Raw genomic sequence first — 26,888 nt, 5'->3', positions numbered from 1 at the left:
CTGCCTCTTGAACTGCTTCAGTTCTGGGGGCGTAGGGAGACCCATGATGCTATTAGGGAGGGAGTTCCAGGATTTTGACCCAGTAACAGTGAATGAATGGTGATATATTTCCAAGTCAGAATCGCATGAAACTTGATGGGGAACTTGGTTTTCCTATTGCATCTGCTGCTTTTATCCTTAAAAGGGATAGAGGCCACAGGTTTGGAAGAAGCATTGGTGAATTGTTGCAGTGCATTCTATACACATTGATGCCACTGTTATGATTTATGCAAATGCTTCAGTCATTTTTTTAGATTACTTACAGTGTGGAAACAGGCCCTTCGGCCCAACAAGTCCACACCGACCTGCCGAAGCGCAACCCACCAATACCCCTACATTTACCTCTTACCTAACACTACGGGCAATTTAGCATGGCCAATTCACCTAACCTGTACATCTTTGGACTGTGGGAGGAAACCCACGCAGACACGGGGAGAACGTGCAAACTCCACACAGTCAGTCGCCTGAGGCGGTAATTGAACCCGGGTCTCAGGCGCTGTGAGGCAGCAGTGCTAACCACCGTGCCGCCCACTTGTTGCATGATGCGTTAGGCTCCTACATTGTTGAGGATGGAAATATTTGTTGAGACTCCATCACCATTCCCAATTGTTCTGAGGAAGGGTCACTGGACCCGAAATGTTAACTCTGAATTCTCTTCACTGATGCTGCCAGACTTGCTGAACCTTTTCAGCAATTTATGTTTTTGTTTTTGCTTTCCGGCATCTGCAGTTCTTTCAGTTTTTATCATTCACAAGTGAATGTGGCAGTACTGCACAAATTAAATCTAATCCATGGGTTGTTGGATGGCTTAGCCATATCTCTTGCATGCTGCTTTCATGGTTGGGCCCATAAGTAGTCTTATGTCTACAACATAAGACTGTGGAATGATACCTTATTTTCACACCCAGTGTTGTTCCTAATTGGCCTTCCTTTACTCTTCATTAAATAAGAATTTATCTCCTCGCTTGGTGATAATGGTAGAGGACAGAGAATACTGGCTATGAGGCTTCAGATTATAGACAGATATAATTCTGCTGCTGATGGTCCATAGCACCTCAGTGATCCCCAGATGCTCAATGCATTCAAAGCCTGTCCCATTTAGCTCAATGCATACCACACAATGAGGGACTCCTCAATGTGAAAACCGAACTTTATCTTCACAAGGACTGTGCAATGATCACTCTCATACGCAGGCACATATACCTCCCACACTCATACCCACGCATACACCCTCTCACAGGCTTATACCCCACCACACACACACAAACACACTCTCTCACATGCACTCACACTGTCGCTCCTGGACACATATAGGCTTATGGGATGAATTTGTATATGCAGAAACATTCTATTTTGCTCAAAAAATGGAGAACCTGCAAACAGTCAATGCAGGTAGTCAATCCATGTAACATTTTGTAAATTCCACTTTGGAAATAGAACCAGTCTGACTCAAGACTGGAATAAAAACTCACTCTAACCTCACACCTTTAATGCTTTGTCTGAGCTGAGATGTCACCTTTTGTTATAAAACCTTAAATTATCTTAGGAACGTGACTTAAAAGAAGTTCTGGGATTTACATATTAAAGAATCAAAATCAGCAAACCCATTCTAAAGATGAAAGACTTAACAATCTAGGTTTGTTCGATGTATTATTGTATAACTGTAATAAATTATATGTCCTGCTTCACAACCACCTGATGAAGAAGCAGCGCTTTGAAAGCTAGTACTTCCAAATAAACCTGTTAGACTATAACCTGGTGTTGAATGATTTTTAACTTTGTCCTGCAATACTGTCACAGACAGATTGGTGAGGATGAAGTCAAATAGTAGTCCCTTTAGTTCCCTCACCACCTGCCACAGACCCAGGCTAGCCCAGGCTAGCAGCTTCATTCTTCAGACACATCATCCACTAGTGGTGCTACTGAGCCACTCCTGATGATGGCTATTGACATCCATAAACATGCATTACTGCAGTTAGGTTTTTAATAACAATTTAGAACAAGAACATTCCAGTTGAAAGTGGTATTTAAAGACAAGACTGAGGTCAATTGTTTTGGTGATTACAGGATTTTTACTCAGTTTTGCTCGCAAAGACAGGATTGGGGGTCAGTTGCATTGTTGGCAATGGCTGGGTGTGGTTGTGTGTCCAGGACTCGGGGCCACTTTATTGGAATTGCACTGTTCTGGTGGTGTTTTTGGAACAAGATAATCCTCAGTTTCTTCAAAGTTGGTCACTTTTGGCTTGCTTGACCACCAATGTTTAGATTCGCATGAGTTTGGACTTGAGGTTTACCGTTCAGATCAGTCACCAACAGACAGTAATGGAATCCATTAGAGACACGGAGAGAAAGCATGCCTGTTTTAAGAAGTTCCATTAAGTAAGGTGATCGCCCATACTTTGCATATAGCAAAGGACTTTAGCCATAACTTCAGGATGAATTATCCACAATTTACAGGACTACTACTAGTTACAGAACATTATGGGTGTAATGTCATACTATCCTATCAAGTACAGATCAGTAAATTATTGTCATAGGAGCAAGAGGAGACATTTCATCGGCTGGAGCCTGTTCCTCCAAATTAGAACATGGCTGACCGTCAACCTCAAAGATCGATTCCCTTATCCTTTGATATCATTACTAGAAACTTATTAAATCACTAGTTTTAACTTACTCAATGATTGAGATTCTGCAGACTCTGAGATGGAGAATTCTAAAGATTCACTACCCCCTGAGTGAACAAATTTCTCCTCATCTCAGTTTTAAATGGCTGGCATTTTATTCTGAGACTGATCTCAAACAAAAAACACCTTGTTTCTTGAAATCTATTTTACTGCAATAATTGCTGCAGAACATCAGGAAGTTTAAAAACTCAACTGGATGAGACTCAATGAGACCAGGTCAATACAGTAGTCACATAATTGACTGGAAGTCTGAGGAACTCATCTTTTCTGAAGGAGAGAGGTAAATCTTTTTAATTAACAGAGCTGGGTGTTTAACAAAGAGCAGTCTTTCCAAAACTCCTCAGAGAACAGGGTCATCACAACCATGTACTTGATGAGAATTAAAGCACAAGCAGTTTTTTGACATGTTATGTATCTTTTTTTTTAAAAGTACACTGTACAGACTTAATAAAGAAAGAGAGTCATGTGTGGGGTATAATCTGGATATACAGCCACAGAGTGGCCACTGAGACTTTATTGGATGTTGACAGCCACGTGCACTTTCCAACTGTGTCAAACATCATGGACAAACTGAGTAGTTCTATCCATCAGGTTTGTCACTGCAAATTTCAATGTTATTTCTGTTCTTCCTCATTTTGTTGTTTGAAATACAGTCCATTGGATCCAAGTAAAAAAAAAGTGATTCTTGCACAGTCCAAACAAAAGGAGATTACTCGCATTGGTCAGAAAGGCACAAGTTCCACAATGTAATGTCCTGGCCCTGTCAGATGTTCAGCCATTTAGAACCACAGGCACCAATTCTGGAAACAAATGACAAATAGCATGAGTGATGAGGTGGAGTACTGAACCAGTCACTCAAACTTGACTTTAAAAGCATCAATTTCCTATCTACCACTGCTCTTCCACCATAACTATAATAATCCCACTTTCCCTCCAAAATGCAGCAAAGTCAGCACTTATTGCCCATCCTTTGAACCAAATTATGTGCTAGGCCATTTTGGTGGGTAGTTAAGAAAAGTCAGTCATCACATTGCTGTGGTCTTGAATCACATGTAGACCAGATCAGTAAAGATGGTAGATTTTTTTCTCTAAAAAAGGAAGGGCATTAGTGACCCACGTGAGTTTTTATAATCATTAACAGTGGTCACTATTTGACTAGCTCTTTATTCTAATTTGTATTTACCATCTGCCCAGAATTCTGGATTACCAGTCTAGTGATATTACCACTGCTTTACTCAGATTCATCACCATTCCTAATCGGTGAGTCATAATCACTGAACTCCTAATTAATTGTTCATGGGAGATATATTCACCACACCGATTGTGAAACTCATTAAAAATGCACATCACCACCTTCTGCATGACAATTAGAGATGGTAATAAATGCTGACCTTAGCCTGTCACCCCTATCCTGAAAACAGTGAAGAACATTTCACACAGATCTTGCCTCTTGACCCTGCTCAAGTAATTTTCACATTTAGAATGGTTTCAATGTCACACATCCATGTTATAGAAACCCCACAGTGCAAAAAGAGGCCATTTGGCCTGTTGCATCCACACCAACTCTCTGAAGGGCATTTCAGCCAGACCCAGTGCCCCATTTTATCCCCGTAACCCTACACTTAACATAGCTCATCTACCTAGCCTGCACATTACGGATAATTTAGCACAGCCAATTTACCTAACCTGTAAATCTGAACTGTGGGAGGAAACCTGAGCATCCGGTAGGAACCCATGCAGTCATGGGGAGAACATGCAAACTCCACTCAGACAGTCATTGACCCAAGGATGGATTGAACCCTGGGTCCCTGGAGCTGTGTAACGGCAGTGCTAACCACACAACCACCACACCACCCTTATAATTAACTATAAAACATCACGTTTAATTGTGGCAGTTTAAATATTTGCTGACTGGATGGGTGGAGGGGGGTATTATTTAAAACTGTCACAATTAAACATGTAGTGCCATTGGACAGGAGCCTAAAACAGACTCACTGTACAAGAATACTGGCAACTTTCTGCCCCAAGACCAAATCTTGTTCTCCTTATTCCTCCCAATCATGTCTCTGTATGCCCAAATACTTTTTTTTAAAAGTAGTAAAATTTGGGTTATTTATTCACTCAAACAGGTCTTTCTGGATATTAAGCATAATGTTTCAGAGTTAGGTTTGCAGAATAAAATGGCTACCAGTGATCAGTTGGTGCACAGTAAAACAAATCCTACTGGGAAAGAAGAAATTGTACAAATTTAACCAGGCAACTAATATAAAACATGCAAAATGCATACCATGGGGATCCATTTTAAATGGACATGATGTGTTTGACAAAAGCTGCCAAAAGGAAATGAAAATTAATAACAGAACAGAAATAAAAGATTCCAAAATAAATTTGAACAAATTGCAAAAGATGACAGAATTATGGGAGATGCCCAATTTTGTTCAAACACCTACCCTCATAGTTAATGCAGCCGTTGGCATCTTCTTGACCTGCCATTAGTTGTTCTACCTGCTCCTCTGTCAGCCTCTCACCTGGTGTATATAAACAGATCACTGTATTAACATCTCCCTCAAAGCAAACAATGCTCTTCTTCACAAAGATTCAGTCCAGTGATTATAACCCTCACGACTACTCTCCACATTCCTGGAAATTTTTAAAACAGTGCCTCGGCAAAATGGAGGCGTTTCATTTCAATGTCCAAAACAGGCCAGGAAATAAAACAAAAATGGAAATTGCTGGAAAATCTCAGCAGATCTGGCAGCATCTGTGGAGAGTTAGTGTTGAGTTCAGTGACCTTCCTCAGAACTCCGTTAACTCTGGTTTTTCTCCACAGATGTTTCACATCTTCAGGACCCACAGTCCTTTGTTTTATTCCAAGAAAATAAAAGCCTTATGTTACAGACTGAGAAAATTCTCAGCAACTAAAGAAAACTGTCACACAAAGAAAATAAAAGGTGTGTGTTTAAAACAAGTAGTTCACACAAATTCCAGAGTTCCAGGAGAATACAATGCAAAGAGTATCTGCTCACTGAGCAGGGAGGCAGGTGAAACTTCATGAACAGCAATATCTAAATCAGGTTACGTAAACATCCTATGACACTGAAGCAGAAGCAGGTCACCCAGCCCATCATGTCAGCTCTACCATTCAATGAGATCATGATCATTTCCAGCTCCACTTTCCTATCTTTTCCTCATAGCACTTGACCTCCTTATTGACTTAAAGTCTGACTGTCTCAGCTTTGAATGTACTTAAATGATTCAGTTTCAGCAGCCCTCTGTGGTAAAGAATTCCTCACATTTACTACCCTCAGAGAAAATTCCTCCTCATCTGTGTTAAATCTTCAGCACTTACTCTGAGATGATGCCTTCTGATCCTAGACTCTTCCACATGGGGAAGCAATGTCTCAGCATTTACTCTTTCAAGACCTCTAAGAATCTTGTGTTTCAATGAAGTCACCCATCAACCTCTAAACTTCAATAAGTACAAACCCAACCTATACAAACTCTTCCTATAAGAGTCACACTACACTTGATATCTGCCTTCTCTGGTCAATCTGCAATGCTACTGTATATCTTTATTTAAATTTTAAAAAAAGGGGCCAAAAACTTTTAACAGTATTGCAACCATGGTTTTACTACTTTCTTGTTTTACAAAACTTCTATTTTTATATTCCATTCTCTTTTAAATGAAGGCCAACATTCCATTGTCCTCCCTGTTAACTGAACTTGAATGCTAGCCTTATGGACAAGGACACCCAAACCTCTCTCAAAAGCTGTAACTTTCTGCCATCTTGATTGAGTGATTGTTGTCACATACTGTGACACAATAGAAAGTGCTGTTTTGCATGCTATTGCACCATACAAAATGCATCAGCGTAGCAGAACAGAGTGCAGAATACAGTCTTATAGCTACTGAGAAGGTGCTTAGAGATCAGAATTAATATGTGGGAGGTTTGTAATACTGAGCTCCCCTACTCCTCCAGCCAAAGTGCATAACCTCATATTTTCACACATTATATGTATTTACCAAGCCTTAGCCCACTAACTTAACCAGTCTCTTTATCTCTGTATACTTTGTCAACCATCACCACTAGCCATCCTATCAACTGGCATCATTTACATTCACCTTCTTAACAGAAGTCATTAATATGTATTGTAAATAATCATGGCTCCATCAATGATCTTTGTGGCATACTACTAGCTGCAATCATGAAAATACTTCCTTTAGCCTAACTATCTCCTATTTGTTAGCCAATCCTCCATCCATGTTAATAAACTACCCTCAGCACCATGGACTCTTAGTACCCTAATGCAGGACATTATCAAAATTCAAATACGTTACACCTACTGGTTGCACTTTATTCAATTTGTTACCTCCTCAAAAGAGTTCCAATAAGTTTGTCAGGAAAGATTTGCCCTTCAGAAAGCCATGCTGACACTGGTTGATCATACTGCATATTTCTAAATGCTCTGCAATTACATCCTTCACAATACACTAACCTTTCCTAATAACAAATGTTAAACTAACTGACCTATAGTCACCAGATTTTATTTACTTCCCTCAATTTCTGAATAAAAAGATATTATACCGGCAGTTTTCTACTCCGCCAGGACTTTTCCAGAATGTAAGGATTCTTGGAAGATTATTAGCAGTGCATCCACCATCTTTGCAGCAACTTACTTTAATATCCTCAAAAGCAGGGAAATTATTGGTATTTAGCACCATTAGTTTCCCTAGCACTTTTTCCTCCAGTGATATGTTTGTTTCCTTCCCACCTTTAGCACCTTGATTTATTTAATATTTTTGGAATGCTACAAGTTCTTCTACAATGAGGATTGATGCAAAGTATTTATTCAAGTCACTGTTCCTGAGAAAATCTTCCACTCAGATATCATTTATTAAAGCTATCTCATTACACATCACCAGATTCAAAATAGCCTGATTCGCTGGTTCAATAACGTTTAACATAATGTTCTAGGAAACTTTCCTAAATATATTTATGAATTCTTCCTCATCACTACCTTTGCCCATTTGATTTTCCCAATCTACACAAAGATAAAAACCAAGTACTACCATTTCAATGCCTCCCCACAGTCTCTGACAGACTCTGCATTGCTCCAACTGGCTTTAATACTTCCCCAACTGGCTTTGGCACCTCCTCCACACTATTTGAAATACAAATTAGATAGGATCATGACTTATCAGCTTTATTCACCCTTCTTCTCTGCATATTCTGTTCCCTTTTATTTTCATTTCACTTAATCCTCATCTGTTATACATTTCTACAGCCTGCACAGTCTTTCTCATTTTCTAATCAATCAATCTCTTACATTCACCTCTCAAATGCCTGTATAAGTCGTTAAAGAGATTGGAACACCTGTTTCATTAGGTATTCCCAAACCAGAGGAGTAGGGAGCTCCCTCAGTGTCTCTGCCAACATTTCTCTCAACACCACCGCCAGATTCACTGGCCATTTAGAAGTGTCAGAGAATCCCCACAGTGTTGAAACAGGCCATTAGGCCCAACAAGTCCACACCGACCCTCTGAACATCAACCCACCCAGACCCATTGCCCTAACTAATGCACTTACCTTACATATCCCTGAACACACTGGGCAATTTTTTAGCATGGCCAATTCACCTAACCTGCACATCATTTTTGAATTGCAGGGGGAAACCAGAACACGTGAAGGAAGCCCACACAGACACGGGGAGAATGTACAAACTCCACACAGTCGCCAGAGGCTGAAATCAAACCTGGGTCCCTGGTGCTGTGAGGCAGCAATGCTAACCACTGAGCCATTGTGCCACCCCTCAATTTATTGGAATAAATCCAAAGAGTCTGGTATCCTGTCACCAAGTCACCTTTGTGGGAGGTCATATTGTGGCTGTACAAGACATTGGTTAGGCCACTTTTGGAATATTGTTTGCAATTCTGGTCTCCTTCCTATCAGAAGGATGTTGTAAAACTTGAAAGGGGGTTCAGAAAAGATTTACAAGGATGTTGCCAGGGTTGGAGGATTTGAGCTCAAGGGAGAGACTGAATAGGCTGGGACTGATTTCCCTGGAGCGGAGGCTGAGGGGTGACCTTATAGAGGTTTATAAAATCATATGGAACATGGATATGATAAATAAACAAGGTCTTTTTCCTGGGGTCAGGGAGTCCAGAACTAGAGGGCTTAGGTTTAGGGTGATAGGGGAAAGATATAAAAGGGACCCAAGGGACAACATTTTCATACAGAGAGTGATGTGTGTATGGAATGAGCTGCCAGAGGAAGTGGTGGAGGCTGGTACAATTTCAGCATTTAAAAGGTGTCTTGAGGGGCCAAGTGCTGGCAAATGGGATTAGATTAGGTGAGGATATCTGGTCAGCATGGACAAATTGGGCCCAAGGGTCTATTTCCTTGCTGTACATCTCTATGTCTCTCTATGATGTGGGGAGTCCTTGACACTGATTCAGCTACCCAGAGTGAACAGGACGTCTGACACTCCTGTTTATATGTCAGCCAGGGCTCCCTGATTGGACCAGATTTACAGCACCAGTTAGGGATCTCATTCTATAAAGTCCCATCTGGCTGACCTCATTGCAATCACTATATTTATCTCCTTTCTTTTTTAAGGGGTAACAGAGAGGGTTAATAGGGGAAGGCTGTTGATGTCCTATACATGGACTTCCACAAAGCATTGACATAGTGCTACACAACAGACTTGAGGCAAGTTATGGATCATGAAATGAAACAGTCATTAACAGACTGGATACAAAACAGGCAGAGTGATAGGGAATAGACAGTAATAACAAATGGGTATATTCCAGACTGGAGGAAGGTTTGCAGTAGAGTTTCCCAGGGATCGGTGGTGTCAGGATTCATGCTATGCCCAATATAAAAACATCCGGGTATTGGTGTGCAGGTGACAATTTGAAAATTTGCAGATGACTGGAAACTTAGAAGAATTGTAAACCACAAGGAGGAACAGTGTAGAATTTAAAGAGGACATAGACAAGTTGTTAGATCAGTAGCAGGTGAGGTTCAATAGAGAAAAGAGAGACAAATGGCTTTCAGTCGAACATTGAAAGACAATATAAAATTGGGAGCACAATTCTAAAGGAGGTACAGCATCAAGGTGTATATGAATACAGATCATTGAAGATGACAGGATGAGTGGAGAGGCCACGAGTATACAGCTTCCTCAGCTTTATTAACAGGGCCATTCAGTACAATAGAAAGGGGTGATTTGATTTTGTACAAGATCCCAGCAGGACACAACATTATATGAAGAATGTGAAAGCATTCAAGAGACTGCAAAAGTGATTTGTAAGAATGATTCCAGGAATGACAAACTTTAGTTATAAGGAAAGATTGAAGAAGTTGGGACTGTTCTCCTTAAAGAAGGAGGCTGAAAGGAGATCTGACACAGACTTTCAAAACCATGGGCTAGTGAACAGGGAGAAGTTATTCCCATTTGTAAAAGGAACACGAAAAAGAGGGCATAGATTTAAAGTGATCTGCAAAAAGGAGCTAATGTGATGTGAGAGACGAAAAAGCTTTCTCCCTACACATTTCCCATGGAATGCACTACCCGAAAATGTACTGGAGGCAGGTTCAATTGAGGCACTGGGCAATCATTTGAATAAAAATAATCTGCAAGGGTATGGGCAGAAAGCAGGAGACTGGCACTATTTAATGATGCTCATTTGATGTGCTGGCAAGGGGGCCTTCTTCAGCACCATTACAATTCCATGAACTTGAGACCTTGCTGTGCAAAACTGGCTGTGAAGTAGTTGGATCTCCTGAACCAATATAGAGGATATGCCCTGACAATTTTTTTATTAAAAGAAAAAAACCTCATCCCACTCCTTCATATGGAAAGCAGGATCATCCCAATTTTAGAAACATTTAGCTTAAATGGAAACATTATGTTGGTTACAACTTGTTCAAACAATGATAGTAAACACAGTAGAATCTCATCCAGAAACGTCATTTTTTCAAAAGTAACATTTCTAAATGCTCAAATTCTATTTTGCTCATGACAGTTTTGCCTTTCTGGTTTATGATCGTAGTTAAATATTGCATACCCAGTGTGGCCAGCACGTGGCGAAGTTCAGCCCCCATCACAGTGCCATTGCCCTCTTTATCAAAGACACGCAGACCCTCAACAAAGTCTTCATAGGAGCCCTGGTCCTTGTGGTTTGCCATTGCCTGGAGCATGGGCAGGAACTGGTCAAAGTCAATGGATTTACTGTTCATCTCTAAAACAAAGGCAGAAAAAGGTAAATGCCACAAAGTTCTGGTAGTTCCCTCAGAGACCAATGGTCTTTAACAAAAACAAAACGAAACAGCACAGACTGAGGCCATTTATCCAAAGCCAGGGACCTACCCTCGGTGCTGGGGTTGTTCAGGATCTTTTTTACTTCAGCGTTGGTTGGATTCTGGCCGAGAGCACGCATGACATCTGCAACCTGGCTGAGTGTAATCTTGGAATTGCCAGTCCTGTCAAACAGGAGGAATGCCTCCTTGAAATCTATGGAAGAGAAAACAACACTGACGAACATCACAGGATGGATAAAAAATACTTGCAAGGAAAATCTGACAGCAGTAAAAACACAGATCCGGTCTCACTGCTCCACAATTCAGATTGAATTCAAGGGCTTAGGCTATACATGCCACAGGAAGGATAAAAGTACTGTAGAATCTAAGCAAGAGTCATAGTGAATATACTGGATGACATGCAAACTGCTCGCTCGGATTTGCATATTCAAGTCTATAGTTTTAACCTTTAAAGGATGACCCAATGATCCCTTCTGGTGAGGTACAGTGTGGGAGTAGATAACGGGAAAGAACCTTGAATAACAGTATCCAAATGTTTCATCATCATTCAGTCAAAGATAACACACTTATTTATGAGCAAATCCAGCAAATGAAGCATGGATTGGCTGAAATTAACACACGTCAGCTACTTGCTCGCCTTCTCCCTGATAATTGTTCTTACTAGTTACTTTACTTTTCTTTTAAACCCTCTGGTGCCAGGTCCATTAGCAACATAAGCAAAGCTATTCAAAAGATCACTTACGCAGCCTTCAAGACTGTGACCTTTAACATTTCCTATGTTGAGCAGTTCACTCAGAACAGGAGCAATGACTATGTGGAGCTAACTGAAACATGGAATCTCCCACAGCCACCAAGATACCAGTGGCCATTATTAGCGTGGCATGGTTGTTCCAGCCGTTAATAATTTTAAACATTTTTAAAAATATTTTGATTAGTTTAATTGCAAAGGACAAATCTTCTGTTTAACACTACTCTTAGGCAACTTCCTTAACCATTCACAAGGGCTTTTCTGTGACAGAAATGGGTTTGTGAAATCTCTCAGTCCCTAACCATGCCCAATTGACAACCGCTCTGCCCTCCAAATGTGGTGATTCTCCCGGTCAGAGTGGAAGAGTGTGGAGCTAGAAAAGCACAAGTCAGGTAGCATCTGAAGTGCAGGAGAATTGATGTTGCGGGCATAAGCTCCTCTTGAAGAATGAGGATCAAGGAGCTTATGTCTGAAACATCGATTCTCCTGCTTCTTGGATGCTGCCTGACCTGCTGTGCTTTTCAGGCAACACACTCTCAAATCTGATCTCCTGCATCTGCAGTACTCACTTTCTCCCGATTCTCCCTGTCAGTACACAATCACATTTTATACCTTTCTACACAATGAAAATAAAAAACAACTTACCAACTACGGCACCCACACATCCAAAATTCTTCATCCCCAGACTCCCCAGGCTCACACACTCTCCACCCCTACATTCCCTCCTACCTTCTACTCACTATCCATCACTTCTACCCTCAGACGCTTCACCATCCACAGCCATGGTCAACACCCTCAGAACTGACCAATTGACCTCCCTGAAACTGATTAATTCCCCCCAATTCCCCAGGAATGACCAATCTCCACACACACTCCCACCTCCCCCACCCCACGAGTAAGCCACCTCCCCCATCCCAGGGAGTGAGCCACTTCCTCCACCCTCCTTCCACTGCCCCCCCCCCCCTTCCTGGGAGTGATCCATCCACCCAGAGTAACCCACCTTCCCCCGAGGAGTGGGCCACCTCCCCCACCCCGGCCGGGAGTGACCCACCTCCCCCCCAGGAATGACCCACCTAACCCCACCCTCCTGGGAGTGACCCACCTTTCCCCAGGAGTGACCGATTCCCTCCCTGTCTCTCACCCCCTCCCTCCACCCGGGAGCGGTGCCCAGGTGCCGATCTTCCTGCTCTATGTCTCCCGACTCCACCGCCCCCTCCCCCCCGTTACCAGTCCGGGGATTCGGAGGGGTGGGTGGGGGAAGAGAGAAGGGGGACTGGGGAGGTTGGGTGAAGAGCTGCTGCTCACCTTCCTGCTGCTCCGCACTGAACTCGATCTGAAAGAGAGAAAGAGAGAAACCCAAACGGAGATAGAGGGATAGAGAAAAAGAGAGAGAAAAAGAGATAGAGAGAGAGAGAAAAAGAGATAGAGAGAAAAAGAGATAGAGAGAGAGAGAGAGAAAGAGAAGAGAGAGAGAGAAAAAGAGAAGAGATAGAAGAGAGAAATAGAGAGAGAGAGAAAAAAAGAGAGAAGAGATAGAGAGAAATAAAGAGAAATAGAGAGAGAGAGAAGAGATAGAGAGAAAGAAAGAGATAGAGCAAGAAAGAGGGATAGAGATAGAAAGAGGAGAAGATGGGTTTGAAGGAGAAGTAACCGCCCTCAGGCACCGCGCTGGTTTCCCCTCCCATCGTCCCGGCCAGCTGAGCCAGCACCGGGGGCTCCTGGTCAACACTTACCCGCCAACTCGTCTGCTGAGAATGACTGCAAGGCAAGAAGAAAACAGAACTTTGAAACATTGCAAAATCACTGAGATGTGGAATGAATTAGTGAGGAGAGAGAATGTGAGTGAGTGAGCAGGAACACCCACCATGGCTGAGGATCCGCAGGAGCAGCGACACCGAGGACAGACTCTTCTTTCCCACAGACGGTGCTCTCCGAAGAGCCGCCTCTCCCCCTATATTTATGCGGCTGCTCAGTTGCTGGGGCCAGCGGCATCAGGTGTCGGCCCCGCCCGGACCCTCCCCCTGCTCCCGAGTGCTTCAACTTTCTTAGGGCACGAAGACGGCAGCCAGAAATACACCACCGCCCTATTTTGGGACCAAGACTTTTCAGGCAGCAAGGAGCCTGCAACGTGTCAGCACATTCGGCCGGAAAGCCTCAGCTCAGTCAGTGACCTCCCTGCTGGAACATTCCTCCCCACACTGACCACTCAGCTCAGTCAGTGACCTCCCTGCTGGAACATTCCTCCTCACATTGACCACCTCAGCTCAGTCAGTGACCTCCCTACTGGAACATTCCTCCTCACATTGACCACCTCAGCTCAGTCAGTGACCCTCTGTTGGAACTTTCCTCCTCACATTGACCACCTCAGCTCAGTCAGTGATCCCCCTGTTGGAACTTTTCTCTTCACATTGACCACTTCAGCTCAGTCAGTGACCCTCTATTGGAACTTTCCTCCTTACGTTGACCCCTCAGCTCAGTCAGTGACTCCCACTTGGCTGGGTACTCATTGGGGAGGGACCTCACTCTGTGAAAAGCACTGGATAAATATGCAAATAGTCCATTCTGTAAAAGGACTTAAAGCATTTTTACAGGGAATTATTTATATCATGTTACAAGATTCCATAGACCATAAAATAGGAGTAAGATGTTCCTCTCCTTCCTTCACACGTCATTTGCCTTCTTGCCATACCCCTCATAAACTCAACTGATAAGCTATTCAGATCTGCCTCTAACTCCCTTGCCTTCACAGGACTTTGGGGAAGAATCCCAAATTTCTTCAACTGTCTATGTCAAAACTTGCTTTCTAATAACATGAGCTCTGTTTTGACGACACATATGGTCTGATTAAAATCTGCCTTGGTGTTAGAAGTTAAGTAGTTACTGAAAAACACAAATGAAATTAGTTTTCACTTCAGATTCCTAGATATCTTGGTATGGTGAAGAATTCACAGCCCAGCATTGGATGATAGGTCACACCATCACAGACGCGGATTATAACATGTCCAAATTCTTTTACCTCCTCTCTGAGACTATTATTACGTAATTAAAATCAATTACTTTAGATGTCAGTGTTTTAATATCCCATGTATTCTAGACAAGGGTTCTGGCCACATCCTTCATCAAGTCAGTCCAATTACAGTGTGTAACATTACCCACTTTCCACCTGCCTCAGCACCTCTCATCAGAGGAAAATAGAAGACATGATTCTTCTTTAGAATAGAAGAACAGTCATATTGGACTTGATTGGTTAACTCTGTTTCTACCTCCGCAGATGCTACCAGACCTTCCACTGAGTTTTTACAGCATTCTCTGTGTTTGCCTCAGCTTCTTTGCTGCTGAAACATGTATTATGTGGAGGAGCCAGTGTTGGACTGGAACGGACAAATTAAAAACCGCACAACACCAGGTTATGGTCCAACAGGTTTATTTGGAAGTACTAGCTTCAGGAGCACTGCTCCTTCATCAGGTGGTTGTGAAGCAGGACCATAAGACACAGAATTTATAGCAAAAGATTACAGTGTCATGCAACTGAAATGATATAGGAGAAAGTGAGGACTGCAGATGCTGGAGATCAGAGCTGAAAATGTGTTGCTGGAAAAGCGCTTTTCCAGCAACACAGTTTCAATGAAATGATATATTGGACAAACCTAGATTGTTGTTGTCTTTCATCTTTTAGAATGGGTTGCATTGGTTCATTAATATGTAAATTCCAGAACTTCTCTTAAGTCACATTCTCAAGATAACTTAAGGTTTTATAAAAAATAGGTAATGTCTCAGCTCAGACAATGCATTAAAGGTGAGAGGTTAGAGTCTGTCTGTATCCCAATTGAGTCAGACTGGTTCTATTTCCAAATTGGAATTTACAACATATTATATGGATTGACTGCCTGCATTGACTGCCTGCAGAGGTTGTGCATTTTTTGAGCAAAATAGAATGTATCTGCAAATATAATTCTGTAAATACAAATTCATCCCATAGACTTATATGTGTGTGCGCAGGCAGGAGAGAGAGTGTGTGAGTATGAGTGCACGTGAAAGAGTATGTGTGTGTAAGCTTGGTAAAGTGTATATGTGTGTGTGATGGTGTTTAAGCCTGTGAGAGGGTGCATGTGTGAGTGTAGGAGTATGTGTGGGTGTGTGTGTGAGAGAGAGAATGTGTATAAGAGAGGGTCTACTTGAGTGTGTGAGTATGTAAGAGTGTGTGTGTGTGCTTGTGTGTGTGAGAGAGTGTATAGTGCAGTGGGGTCACTGGTAGTGTGACATGAACCCATCATATTCACACACACACACTTTACCAAGTTTGCACACATACAAACACACTCACGTGCACTCACACTTACATGCACACACTCTCTCCTGCATGCGCACACTCATATAAGTGTATGGGGTGAATTTGTATGTGCAGAATTATATTTGCAGATACATTATTTTTCGCTCAAAAAATGCACAGCCTGCAGGTAGTCAATTCATGTATTATTTTGTAAATCCCATTTTGTAAACAGAACCAGTCTGACTCAAGATTGAGATACAGACAGACCCTAACCTCCCACCTTTAATGCATTGTCTGAGCTGAGATTTCATTTTTTTTTTAATTCAACCTTCAGTCTTGAGAATGTTACTTAAAAGAAGTTCTGGGATTTACATATTAATGAACCAAAACCTGCAACCCATTCTAAAAGATGAAAGACTTAACAACAATGTAAGTTTGTTCAATATATCATTTCAGTTGCATGACATTGTAATCTTTTGATATAAATTCTGTGTCTTATGGTTCTGCTTCACAAGCAGCATTCTGAAAGCTAGGGCTTCCAAATATACGTTGGGCCATAACCTGGTGTTGTGTGAAACATTTATTGTTATACTTTCTATCTCCAGCCCAGCCTACTTCATTGGTCTCTTGAGTTGGTATGCCATCCACGATATAATTGTGATTATCAAAATCTCTGTTGCCTTGCTCTAAACTTCTTGTTCCCACCGTTCCTTCTTTTACTATCCTATGCTGGCTGTTGATCCTGCCAATACCTCAATTTTAAAATTCTTATTCTTCTTTTCAAAAAAACTTCTTTTTCCCTCCTTCTCTCCCTATCTGTGTAACCTCTTCCAATTGTTGTACCTAGGTTTAATACCTCACGCCATGCTAGTCTCACAACCACATATAATTTATAGCACAATTGACCATTGAGTCCAATTGGCTGATGCCTGTTTTCTACGTTTCAGACCAGTAGTTCCCACCGTATGTCATCAAATCAAAATAGCATATACTTCTATTCCTTTCTCCCCATGTATTTGTCCAGCTTCCCTTAATTAAGTCTATTCCATTCACTTGAATACTCCACGTGGTGGCGAGCTTGACATTCAAATCTCACTCTCTTTAAGGAAGTTTGTCCTGAATACTAGTGACTATTTTGCATTTATCACGGACTCCCTACAATGTGGAAGCAAGCCATTCAACCATCAATTCCACGCTGACCCTCTGAAGAGCATCCCCCACCCCCTCCCACCTGTAAACTGCATTTCCCATGGCTAATTGAGCTAGCCTGCACATCTCTGGACACTATGGCAATTAATATGGCCAATCTACCTAACCAGCACATCTTTGGACTGTGGGACTATGTTTCCCCAAGGAAATCCACACAGACACTGCGAGAATGTGCAAACCCAATACAGTTACCCAAAGCTAGAATCGAACCCTGGTCCTTGTCACTGTGAGGTAGCAGTGTCATCCTTTTCAGTCTGTGGTCTTGCACCATCACATCCTCCAACCCATCCCCCATTTTCCCCCCAGCCCCCATCACTGAACCCCAACAGATAACAAATAGAAACACAACCCTATCCTAAGTAACTTGTCAAGCACCTTCCTAATTTTAAAGACCTTGGTCACCTTTGGGGAAAAAAAAACGGTAAACCAAAACAGAAAAAAACCCTGTGAAATGTATGGATTGGACTTCCATTTTCAGGTATTCAGACCAGTTTACTGTATTTTTCCTGTTCTCAGCCTTTTTCTTTTACCAAACAAAATGTGCTTGTAAGTCATTTTGCAGCTTCTGTAGTTTCTCTTTGTAATGTGGAAACTAGAGTTGAAGATAGTTTTCTAAACATGTTTATTCAAACGTCCATACAAGCTTTAACATAACTTCCCTACTTTTCTCTGGATCAAACAGAATGTCCAGGTTATTGAAATCCTAAAAGTAGTAAAAGTAATTTAGTTTGACTAATTAATAATGATCCTGTCAGTGTAAAAGTAAAGGAATTTAGGGATGCGTGGGAATATGGAGACCAGGTGCAACATATGAACATACACAGGAGTTGGCCATTCTGCCCTCTAACCTATTACACCATTCAATAAGATAATCACTGATCTGATTGTAACTTCAAACCCACATTCCCACCTACTCCCATAATCTGTCACCCCATATGTAGCAAGAATCTATTTAACATTGCCTTAAAAATATTCAGTGACCTCCAACTCCATTGCTAACTGAGGGGAGCATTCCAAAAACTCAAGACCCTCTTCATCGTAGTCAGAGACCCCCTAATTTTAAACTATATTCTTTAGTTCTTGTCTCTCCCACAGGGGAAAGCATCCTTTCAGATCCATCATCTCAAGTCCAAGATGATAAACTGCTGTTAGGAAGCTGGAAACAAACCACCTCCTCTGACAACTCAAAAAGTATTTAGTAAAAAAAGTAATTTTATCCACTGCTGATTCCTGAGTCTGAGTGATTTTTATGACTGGTGCACAATGGTCCTAACATCAATCCTTAGATTAGATTAGATTAGATTACTTACAGTATGGAAACAGGCCCTTCGGCCCAACAAGTTCACACCAACCCGCCAAAGCGCAACCCACCCAGACCCATTCCCCTACATTTACCCCTTCACCTAATACTACGGGCAATTTAGAATGGCCAATTCACCTAACCTGCACATTTTTGGACTGTGGGAGGAAACCGGAGCACCTGGAGGAAACCCTTGTGGAACATCTTTCCACCTTTTGTCCGTAACTACCTTTAAGTGCCACTTTTTATTCCCAGTGTTTGTTGCCAGCTTGTTACTAGTTGTGTTACCTATCTCCTGGCCCCACATCCTCTGATGTTAATCATGAGCTGACAGTGGTGTACTGAATTGAACGTGCCTTTTGAAAATCTAAACATTTTATATTTGCCATATTACCCTTACCTACCCTTTCTGTTACTTACTTTAGAAGTTGATTAAGATTGCTCAAGTAAAACCATCCTTTTTGTAATTTATGCTGACTACTGTAGATTTCTAGGTGTCCTTTATTTACATTTTTGATTTTAAATTCCATTACATCTTTCCTCCTGTAGGTGCATGCAAACTGGTCTGTATTTCCCTGAATCTGTTCTATATTGCCTCTGAAGTATAGGAATCACCTTTGTTGTTGACCAGACTGCGTGGCTATAGTGTCTTTGTAAGTGATTGTTTGTGTACTTAATGGTGCCAAACAGAGAGCCACCATATCACCCACCCCACCCCCCACCCTGCCCCCAACCCCCAGGAAGCCTCAATCCACTTTTCTGCAGCACTCTCTCTGGATTTATACAAAACTTTCAGTGAGTGTAGAAAACAGATATGCAAAAGTATTCATTGAATCTTACACTGATATTTCACTCAACATGGATGTGGAAATTGGAATCTGAAACTCCTGTTAGGGCCATCCTAATATAGTATGACATGAGCAGAAAACCTTTGCAGTTAGGAGGTTCATTTCACTTTGTTTCTTGATCATTCGGGGCCTTGACACCCTGTGTAGAGGTTCAGAATCAGAATATGCAAGCTTGAAGTGTAGCTTTAATTAGTGCATTAGATTAGATTAGATTACTTACAGTGTGGAAACAGGCCCTTCGGCCCAACAAATCCACACCGCCCCGCCGAAGCGCAACCCACCCATACATTTACCCCTTACCTAACACTACAGGCAATTTAGCATGGCCAATTCACCTGATCTGCACATCTTTGGATGTGGGAGGAAACCGGAGCACCCGGAGGAAACCCACACAGACACGGGGAGAACGTGCAAACTCCACACAGTCAGTCGCCTGAGGCGGGAATTGAACCCGGGTCTCAGGCGCTGTGAGGCAGCAGTGCTAACCACTGTGCCACCATGCCGCATTGTGGGTGCTAAGGATCGCATAATGTTAGCAGGTGCAGAACTGAGGATCACACCTGCTTAAAAGGTAATGATTTTCTGAGGTTGGGTAAGAAATGAATCCCAACACGCCCCTGCTAAAGTTTGCTTTGGTGAGATTATAGAGCGACCAAAGCAAAAAAATGTATTTGATTATATTGTGCCTCAGCAAACATGGTGGAGTCTCCAAATTAAAAAAAAACTAATTTTAGACAATTGAAGATTCAATATAGTAACGGTGTTTACAGAAGGTATGTGAGAGGATGAGATCTACATTGATTTATCAGTGTGTATGTGGTTGCAGAATGGTTATGTAGCAACTCCTCATTGACATGAAGATGACAAAGTCTGCCTGACTGTCACCCTGTCTATTAAAGTCTCTTGGCTTCCTGTTCAGGAGAACAGATTTTACTGTGGTTTTAGCTTTCACTGAATGCAGTGCATTTGCTATGTTCTGTTTCCATCTTCCAATTCTCAGCAGACTCTGTGACAAGGAAGTAAAGCACAGGCACATTTTGATATCAACGAGCAGTCAACAAGCAAATTAGCAGCATGCCAAGCAATTGCAAATGCCACTGGAAAAGCCAATTTTCCATTTAGTAAAACGATATGAGACAGTTTGAAACAACAGCTGGGTTTGCAACCTAGCCCATATTAATGGACAGACAGCAGCAACATGAGGACTGAAAGTGGCATGTGCTCATGGTAATCGTTTCAGGGTCTTAATTTAAACATTTCATTTTCACAGCCATTCATCTGGACAAATTGAGATAAGACAGATGGGCAAGCAGTGAAGGGATAGGGGGTGCTGTTGTGGTGCTATGGTGTGTGCCAGGAAAGGGGATTGTCAACAGGCATCCACTTATGTCTGAGACCAGATGCTAGATTAGATTACTTTACAGTGTGGAAACAGGCCCTTCGGGCCAACAAGTCCACACCGACCCGCCGAAGCGTAACCCACCCATACCCCTACATTTACCCCTTACCTAACACTACGGGCAATTTAGCATGGCCAATTCACCTGACCTGCACATCTTTGGACTGTGGGAGGAAACCGGAGCACCCGGAGGAAACTCACGCAGACACGGGGAGAACGTGCAAACTCCACACAGTCAGTCGCCTGAGGCGGGAATTGAACCCGGGTCTCTGGCGCTGCGAGGCAGCAGTGCTAACCACTGTGCCACCGTGCCGCCCAGATGTTTTCCAGAGCAATGGCCTTATCCAGCCTCCAGCTACAGAGACACGAAATAGACTAGTACAGTCCCAGAGTGAAGCAGGTACTGGCACTATGATGGTCAATAATGGCCCCAGACCCTATCACACAAAGAACTTCCTGCTTTTATTCCACATCTCCGAGAGACAGTTTAGACTTAATCATTTGTCTTGTGAATGAAGTGACGAAGAATGCCCTTCGCCAACAACCACTTCAACACTTCAGTGGGTCTCTTATTCTGGAACCATACTGGCATTCACAACACAAGTGAGCTTGCCCCACCCCTTTTCCAGAAGAGGCATCTATTGGCACCAAACACCATTCTCACTCTGCAACTGGGGCATTTTCCATTTATCAGATTTGAACCATGTGACAGCAACCCTTCCCATCAGAGACAAGTGATGGGCAAACAAGGCCAGTAAATTGATTGTGGTCAATCACAATTTGTGGAGAAAATATTCCAGCACTCTGAGATTCCCTCACTGAGCCTCACTCAAATGTACACTCCTCTGAGCCTATCACACATATATCCTTATTGACCATCTCACACATATATCCTCACTGAGCCCCTCACACATATATACTTACTGAGTCTGTATTACAAATACTCACATTTAGCCTCCTGCGTATTTACCCTCATAGAGTAAACATTACCTATATCCTTACTGAGTCTGCCTCTTATAATCTCTTATGAATCTTCTTTCACATCTACCTTCACTAACTGTCTCTTACATATACCATTACTCTCAAATATATCATCGCTCAGCCTCCATCACATATACCTTCCCTTAACATTTTGTGTTTGCTCTTGCTGTACCTCACTCAGATCATGTCTTACATATACCTTCACCTTTTCCCATTTGCACATACCTAGTCTGAGCGTCCCTCACATGTACCCTCACAAATCCTTAGCTGCATATTACACTCACTGAGTAACTTCATTTATACCCTCATGAATCACTCTCACATATACCCTCATATTTCCCCTCTCATACCTACCCTCTCACAAATACCTTTATTGAGCCTTCTTCACACATACCCTCACTGAGCCTCCTTTAGATATATCCACAGAGCCCACCTCACATATACCTCACTGACCTCCCCTAATATGCCTTCATTGAGCTACCCTCCAGTATACGTTCACTTAGCCTTTCTCGGACAGAGCCTCTCACATATACCAACACCTCTCTTACACATACCCTCATAGAGCCTCCCGCATATTTACCCTCACTGAGTAAAACTTACCCATAACCTTAGTGAGTCTCTCTCGAATATATCTTCTCTGAGTCTCCATCACACATATCATCACTGACATTTTTTTGTCTACCCTTGCTATGCCTCAGCACAGGTCATATCTTAAATATAACCTCACTATTTCTATTTGCATATGCATGTCCTGAGCCTTTCTCTCACGTTTTCTCACCCTCACTGAGCCCCTCACACATCTACCCTCATTGAGTTTCAAACACATGCCCTTATCAAACACATGCCCATCTCACACAAACACACTGACTGATACTCACTCATGTATACCTTCACTGAAGGTCTGAAACATAAACATCACTGAGCCCCTTGACCCTTTACCGTATTGAACCTCATACACACATCCTCATTGAGCCAGTCACATAAACGCCCTCACTGAGCACCTCACATGTATCCTCACTGAGCCTCTCATACATTTGGTCATAGAGATGTACAGCACAGAAACAGACCCTTCAATCCAACTCGCCCATGCCAACCAGATATCCTAAATTAATTTAGTCCTATTTGACAGCATTTGGCCCATATCCCTCTAAACCCTGCCTATTTATATACCTATCCAGATGCCTGTTAAATATTATAATTATACCAATCTCCAACACTTCCTCTGGCAGCTCATTCCATACACACACCACCCTCTGCATGAAAAAGTTGCCCTTTAAGTCTCTTTTAAATCTTTTCTCTCTCACCTTAAAACTATGCCCTCTAGTTTTGGACTCCGCTACCCTGGGTAAAAGACCTTGACTATTCATGCTATCCATGCCCCTTATGATTTTATAACCTTCTATAAGGTCACCCCTCAGCCTCCAACTCTCCAGGGAAAACAGCCCCAGCCTATTCAATCTCACTCTATCGCTCAAACACTCCAACCCTGGCAACATCCTTCTAAATCTTTTCTGAACCCTTTCAAATTTCACAATATCCTTCCGGTAGCAGGGACACTAGAATTGAACATAATATTCCATAGTATCCTGTACAGCTGCTTCAGCTTCACTAGTATACCCTTAATGAGCCTCTCACATAAGCACACTTACTGGGTACTCATTCACATTTACCCTCATTGAACCTCATACATATAACCTCATTAAGCCTATCACATAAACACACTTTCTCAGCTCCTCTCTGAGTGTCTCTCACACATACCCTAACTGAGCTCCTTATGTATATCCTCAATAAGTGATGCCTGACATTGATGCCCTCACTGAGCCTCTGATATATATATCTACTCTGAATGAGCTTCTCTCACACATATCCTCTCACTGAGTGTCTCCCTCCATGAGCCTCTTAGACATATACCATCACTGAGCCTTCTCTATCACATAAACCTTCACTGAGCCCCTCCCATATACACTCACCAAATGTTCCTTACATATAGCTTTATTGAGCCTCTCAAAAAATATCCTTACTGATCTTCTCCCACACATATATCTTCACTTAGCACCTGACACATATACCCTCATAGAATCTCTCACACATATGTCCTCTGAGCCCCTGACATAAGTGCCCTCACTGAGCCTCTCACACAAATACCCTCAATAAACTTCTCTCACCTTCACTGAGTATCCCCCACATATATCCTCACTAAACGCCTCAGATATACACCTTCAGTGAGTGACCTTCACACATACCCTCACTGGGCCCCTTCCACCTACACCCTTACTGAACTCCTCATTCATATACCCTCAATGAACCCTCACACATATCTCTTGTCACATAACCTCTCACGTATATACAAGCACTAAACAGCTCAGACATACACCTTCAGTAAGTGTCCCTCACATATATCCTCACTGAACCCCTCTCACATATACCCTAACTGAACCATTCAAACATACACTCATTGAGCTTCCCACACATATACCCTCACTAAGCCTTCAAATACATATCCTCACTGAGTCTCTCACAAATATAGTCAAAACGTGAGGCACTGGAAAAGCACAGCAGGTCAGACAGCATCCGAGGGGCATGAAAGTCAACATTTTGGGCGTAAGCCCTTCATCAGTAAGTGTGCTTCTTATACGTACTTTTTTTCACTATTTGCACATACCTACCCTGAGTCTTTCTCATATTCACTTTTACAGAGAATCTCGCACACGTAACCTCATATATATCCTCAGATCCTTACCTACATTTACCTCACTGAGCCACATTACCTCATGAGTTGCCCTCATACATATCCACACAGCGCCACTCTCATATCTCCCCTCCCTGACCTCTCTTAGAAATAGACTGACGGAGCCTCTTACATATACAATTACAGCACTTCTCTCACATATACCCTCACTGAGCTGCACCTACATATGCCCTTACTGCACCTCCTTCATTTATTTCCTCTCAGACCCTTTCTGGCATTTATCCTCTCTGAGCCCCTTTCACGTTTCTCCTCGTCGATCCCCTCTCACTTTTAACCGTTCTGAGGCCCCCCTCATATTTACTCTCTCTGGACCTTCTGATTTGTTCATAGAATCTCCACAGTGTGGAAACAGGCGATTAGGCCCAACAAGTCCACACTGACCCTCCAAAGAGTGTTCCACCCAGACCAATCCCCTACCCTGTTACTTTTACATTTTTCCCCTGTTGTAGACTGGAAGTTGCGGGATGTATTATTTATCAGTCTGTCATTTCACTATTTAGACTTACTGTGCATCAGTGCCATGCCTCCTGACAATCCATTCGACTGACTGCTCACCAGTTTAATCAGAACACCACTTACTGGAGCGAGATAAGGCAGAAACACTCAAGGACCCACAAGTGTCAGTTGCTTAGGGCATACCCTGTAATCTGTTTACAATGCAATGCAAAACCTCCCTGTTTTGCCCAGGAACAGGGGGCCCAGGGTTGTCATCAGTAAGGACATGCTCCTAAATGAAGAGTGGTCCAGCTCCATGCCAGTAGTCAGTCCTCCAAATGTTGGAAACGCGGGGAACCCTGGAAAACTGATGAGGGATGTTTGTGTCGCAGGGCTACGGATGAAAAACAATCTTGAAACGTTCCCGAGTGAATTTTTTTTTCACTGAAACTTGGGAAAGTTAAGTGCGAAAGTGGCGTAGTTCCTAAGGACACGGGCTAACAAATGGCCAGCTGCTGTGCCAAGAGAATAGGGTGGCCGCATGAACGAGCCATAGAAAGCAGCAACATTCCCCTGGTAACGTTAGCCGCGGTGTCTTGAGTGTTTTCCCATATTTAGTGCGATTCCTGCAGCCACTTTGTCGCCCTGTGGTGGGCGGGGAGGGGAGGACTGAGCAGCCGGGGAGCTGGGGGTCCGTCAAGGATTCGAGCAAAGCCCCCGGGCTGCAAGGTGAGAACTTGGCAGATCCGGGGCGAGCGACCACCGTAACCAAACAAAACCAAAACCTGATTTCAGGGGAACACTCAGTGGAGCAGACAATAAAAGGCTAGCTCGCAGACTCAGCTCACACCTTTTATTGCTTGGCACTTGTTAGTCACTTCGTAATCCCTGCCACATGCATCTGCGAAAGGGTGTGGAGCTGTGTGTTAAAAAGAGGACACACTGGCCCACACACACATTCACACATATTGAGACATACTCACAGATACACACACACACATACACACATATTGAGACATACAGATACACACACTGGCACACACACACACACATACATATTGAGACACACACAGATATACACACACACATTCACACATATTGAGACATACTAACAGATACACGTACATATTGAGACACACAGATACACACACTGGCAAACACACATTCACACATATTGAGACACACTCACAGATACACTGACATACATTCACATATTGAGACACACTCACAGATACACACACTGACATACATTCACACATTGAGACACACACAGATACACAGACTGGCACACACACACGCATTCAAACATATTGAGACACTAGCAGGTACGCACACACATTCACACATATTGAGACACAATAGCACACACACACACACACACACACACACATTCAGACTGAGGCAATTACTCACCTTGACTTTGGACAGGTCGATGGCCGGCTCTTTGGGTTTGGCTGGTTCCGGGGGTGGGGGAGCTGGAGCGGCTGGCGCTGGCGCTGGCGCTGGCGCTGCTTTCTTTACATCCTTCTTGGGTGCCATTTAGGACAGAGAGGGGTGTGTGTGAGAGAGAGAGAGAGAGGGCAGGTGGAGGACGCGTGGAGTCAAGCAGAGGTTGGTGGTGCGGAGCTGGGACACTGCGTGCCTCAGAGCGGGGGGTATATATGGCGCTTTCTGATACCACACAAACCTGTCAGACGCGGCTCGATTGGACGGCGGACAGGAAGGTGGCAGGGCTATAAATGGAGTCGGGACCCTAGACCAAACCGGCAGGAATTCTCCCTCAATGCTGTCTTGTACTGTCCCGAATAAAAGCCCCCTCCCCCCCCCCCCCCCCCAGCCGTATCCCTCCGGGGTCAGTGTGCTGCTCCTGTGTACAGTGTGGGAGCCTCTGAACCCCAGTCC

The 26,888-nt window shown here is 43.0% G+C and overlaps 1 protein-coding gene across 1 annotated transcript; it reads right to left on the bottom strand.

Annotated features, from left to right (window-relative positions):
• Nucleotides 1-3,191: 3,191 nt before the first annotated feature.
• LOC122551468 (myosin light chain 1, skeletal muscle isoform) lies at nt 3,192-26,675 on the bottom strand. The gene is made up of 7 exons (XM_087988949.1): nt 26,400-26,675; nt 13,101-13,128; nt 11,097-11,240; nt 10,795-10,968; nt 5,174-5,251; nt 5,011-5,053; nt 3,192-3,523 (listed from the first exon to the last, which is right to left on the bottom strand). The coding sequence occupies exons 1-6, from the start codon at nt 26,523-26,525 to the stop codon at nt 5,025-5,027; spliced, it is 579 nt and encodes a 192-aa protein (XP_087845075.1). The 5' UTR covers nt 26,526-26,675; the 3' UTR covers nt 3,192-3,523; nt 5,011-5,024.
• Nucleotides 26,676-26,888: the final 213 nt, after the last annotated feature.

Source organism: Chiloscyllium plagiosum, unplaced genomic scaffold (assembly GCF_037043375.1).
Source record: "Chiloscyllium plagiosum isolate Xiang-an unplaced genomic scaffold, Cpla_swu_hap1 HiC_scaffold_7, whole genome shotgun sequence".
NCBI classification, from domain to species: Eukaryota; Metazoa; Chordata; class Chondrichthyes; order Orectolobiformes; family Hemiscylliidae; genus Chiloscyllium; species Chiloscyllium plagiosum.
Note: the sequence above shows the minus strand (reverse complement) of the source record. Positions and strands in the feature narration are given on the sequence as shown.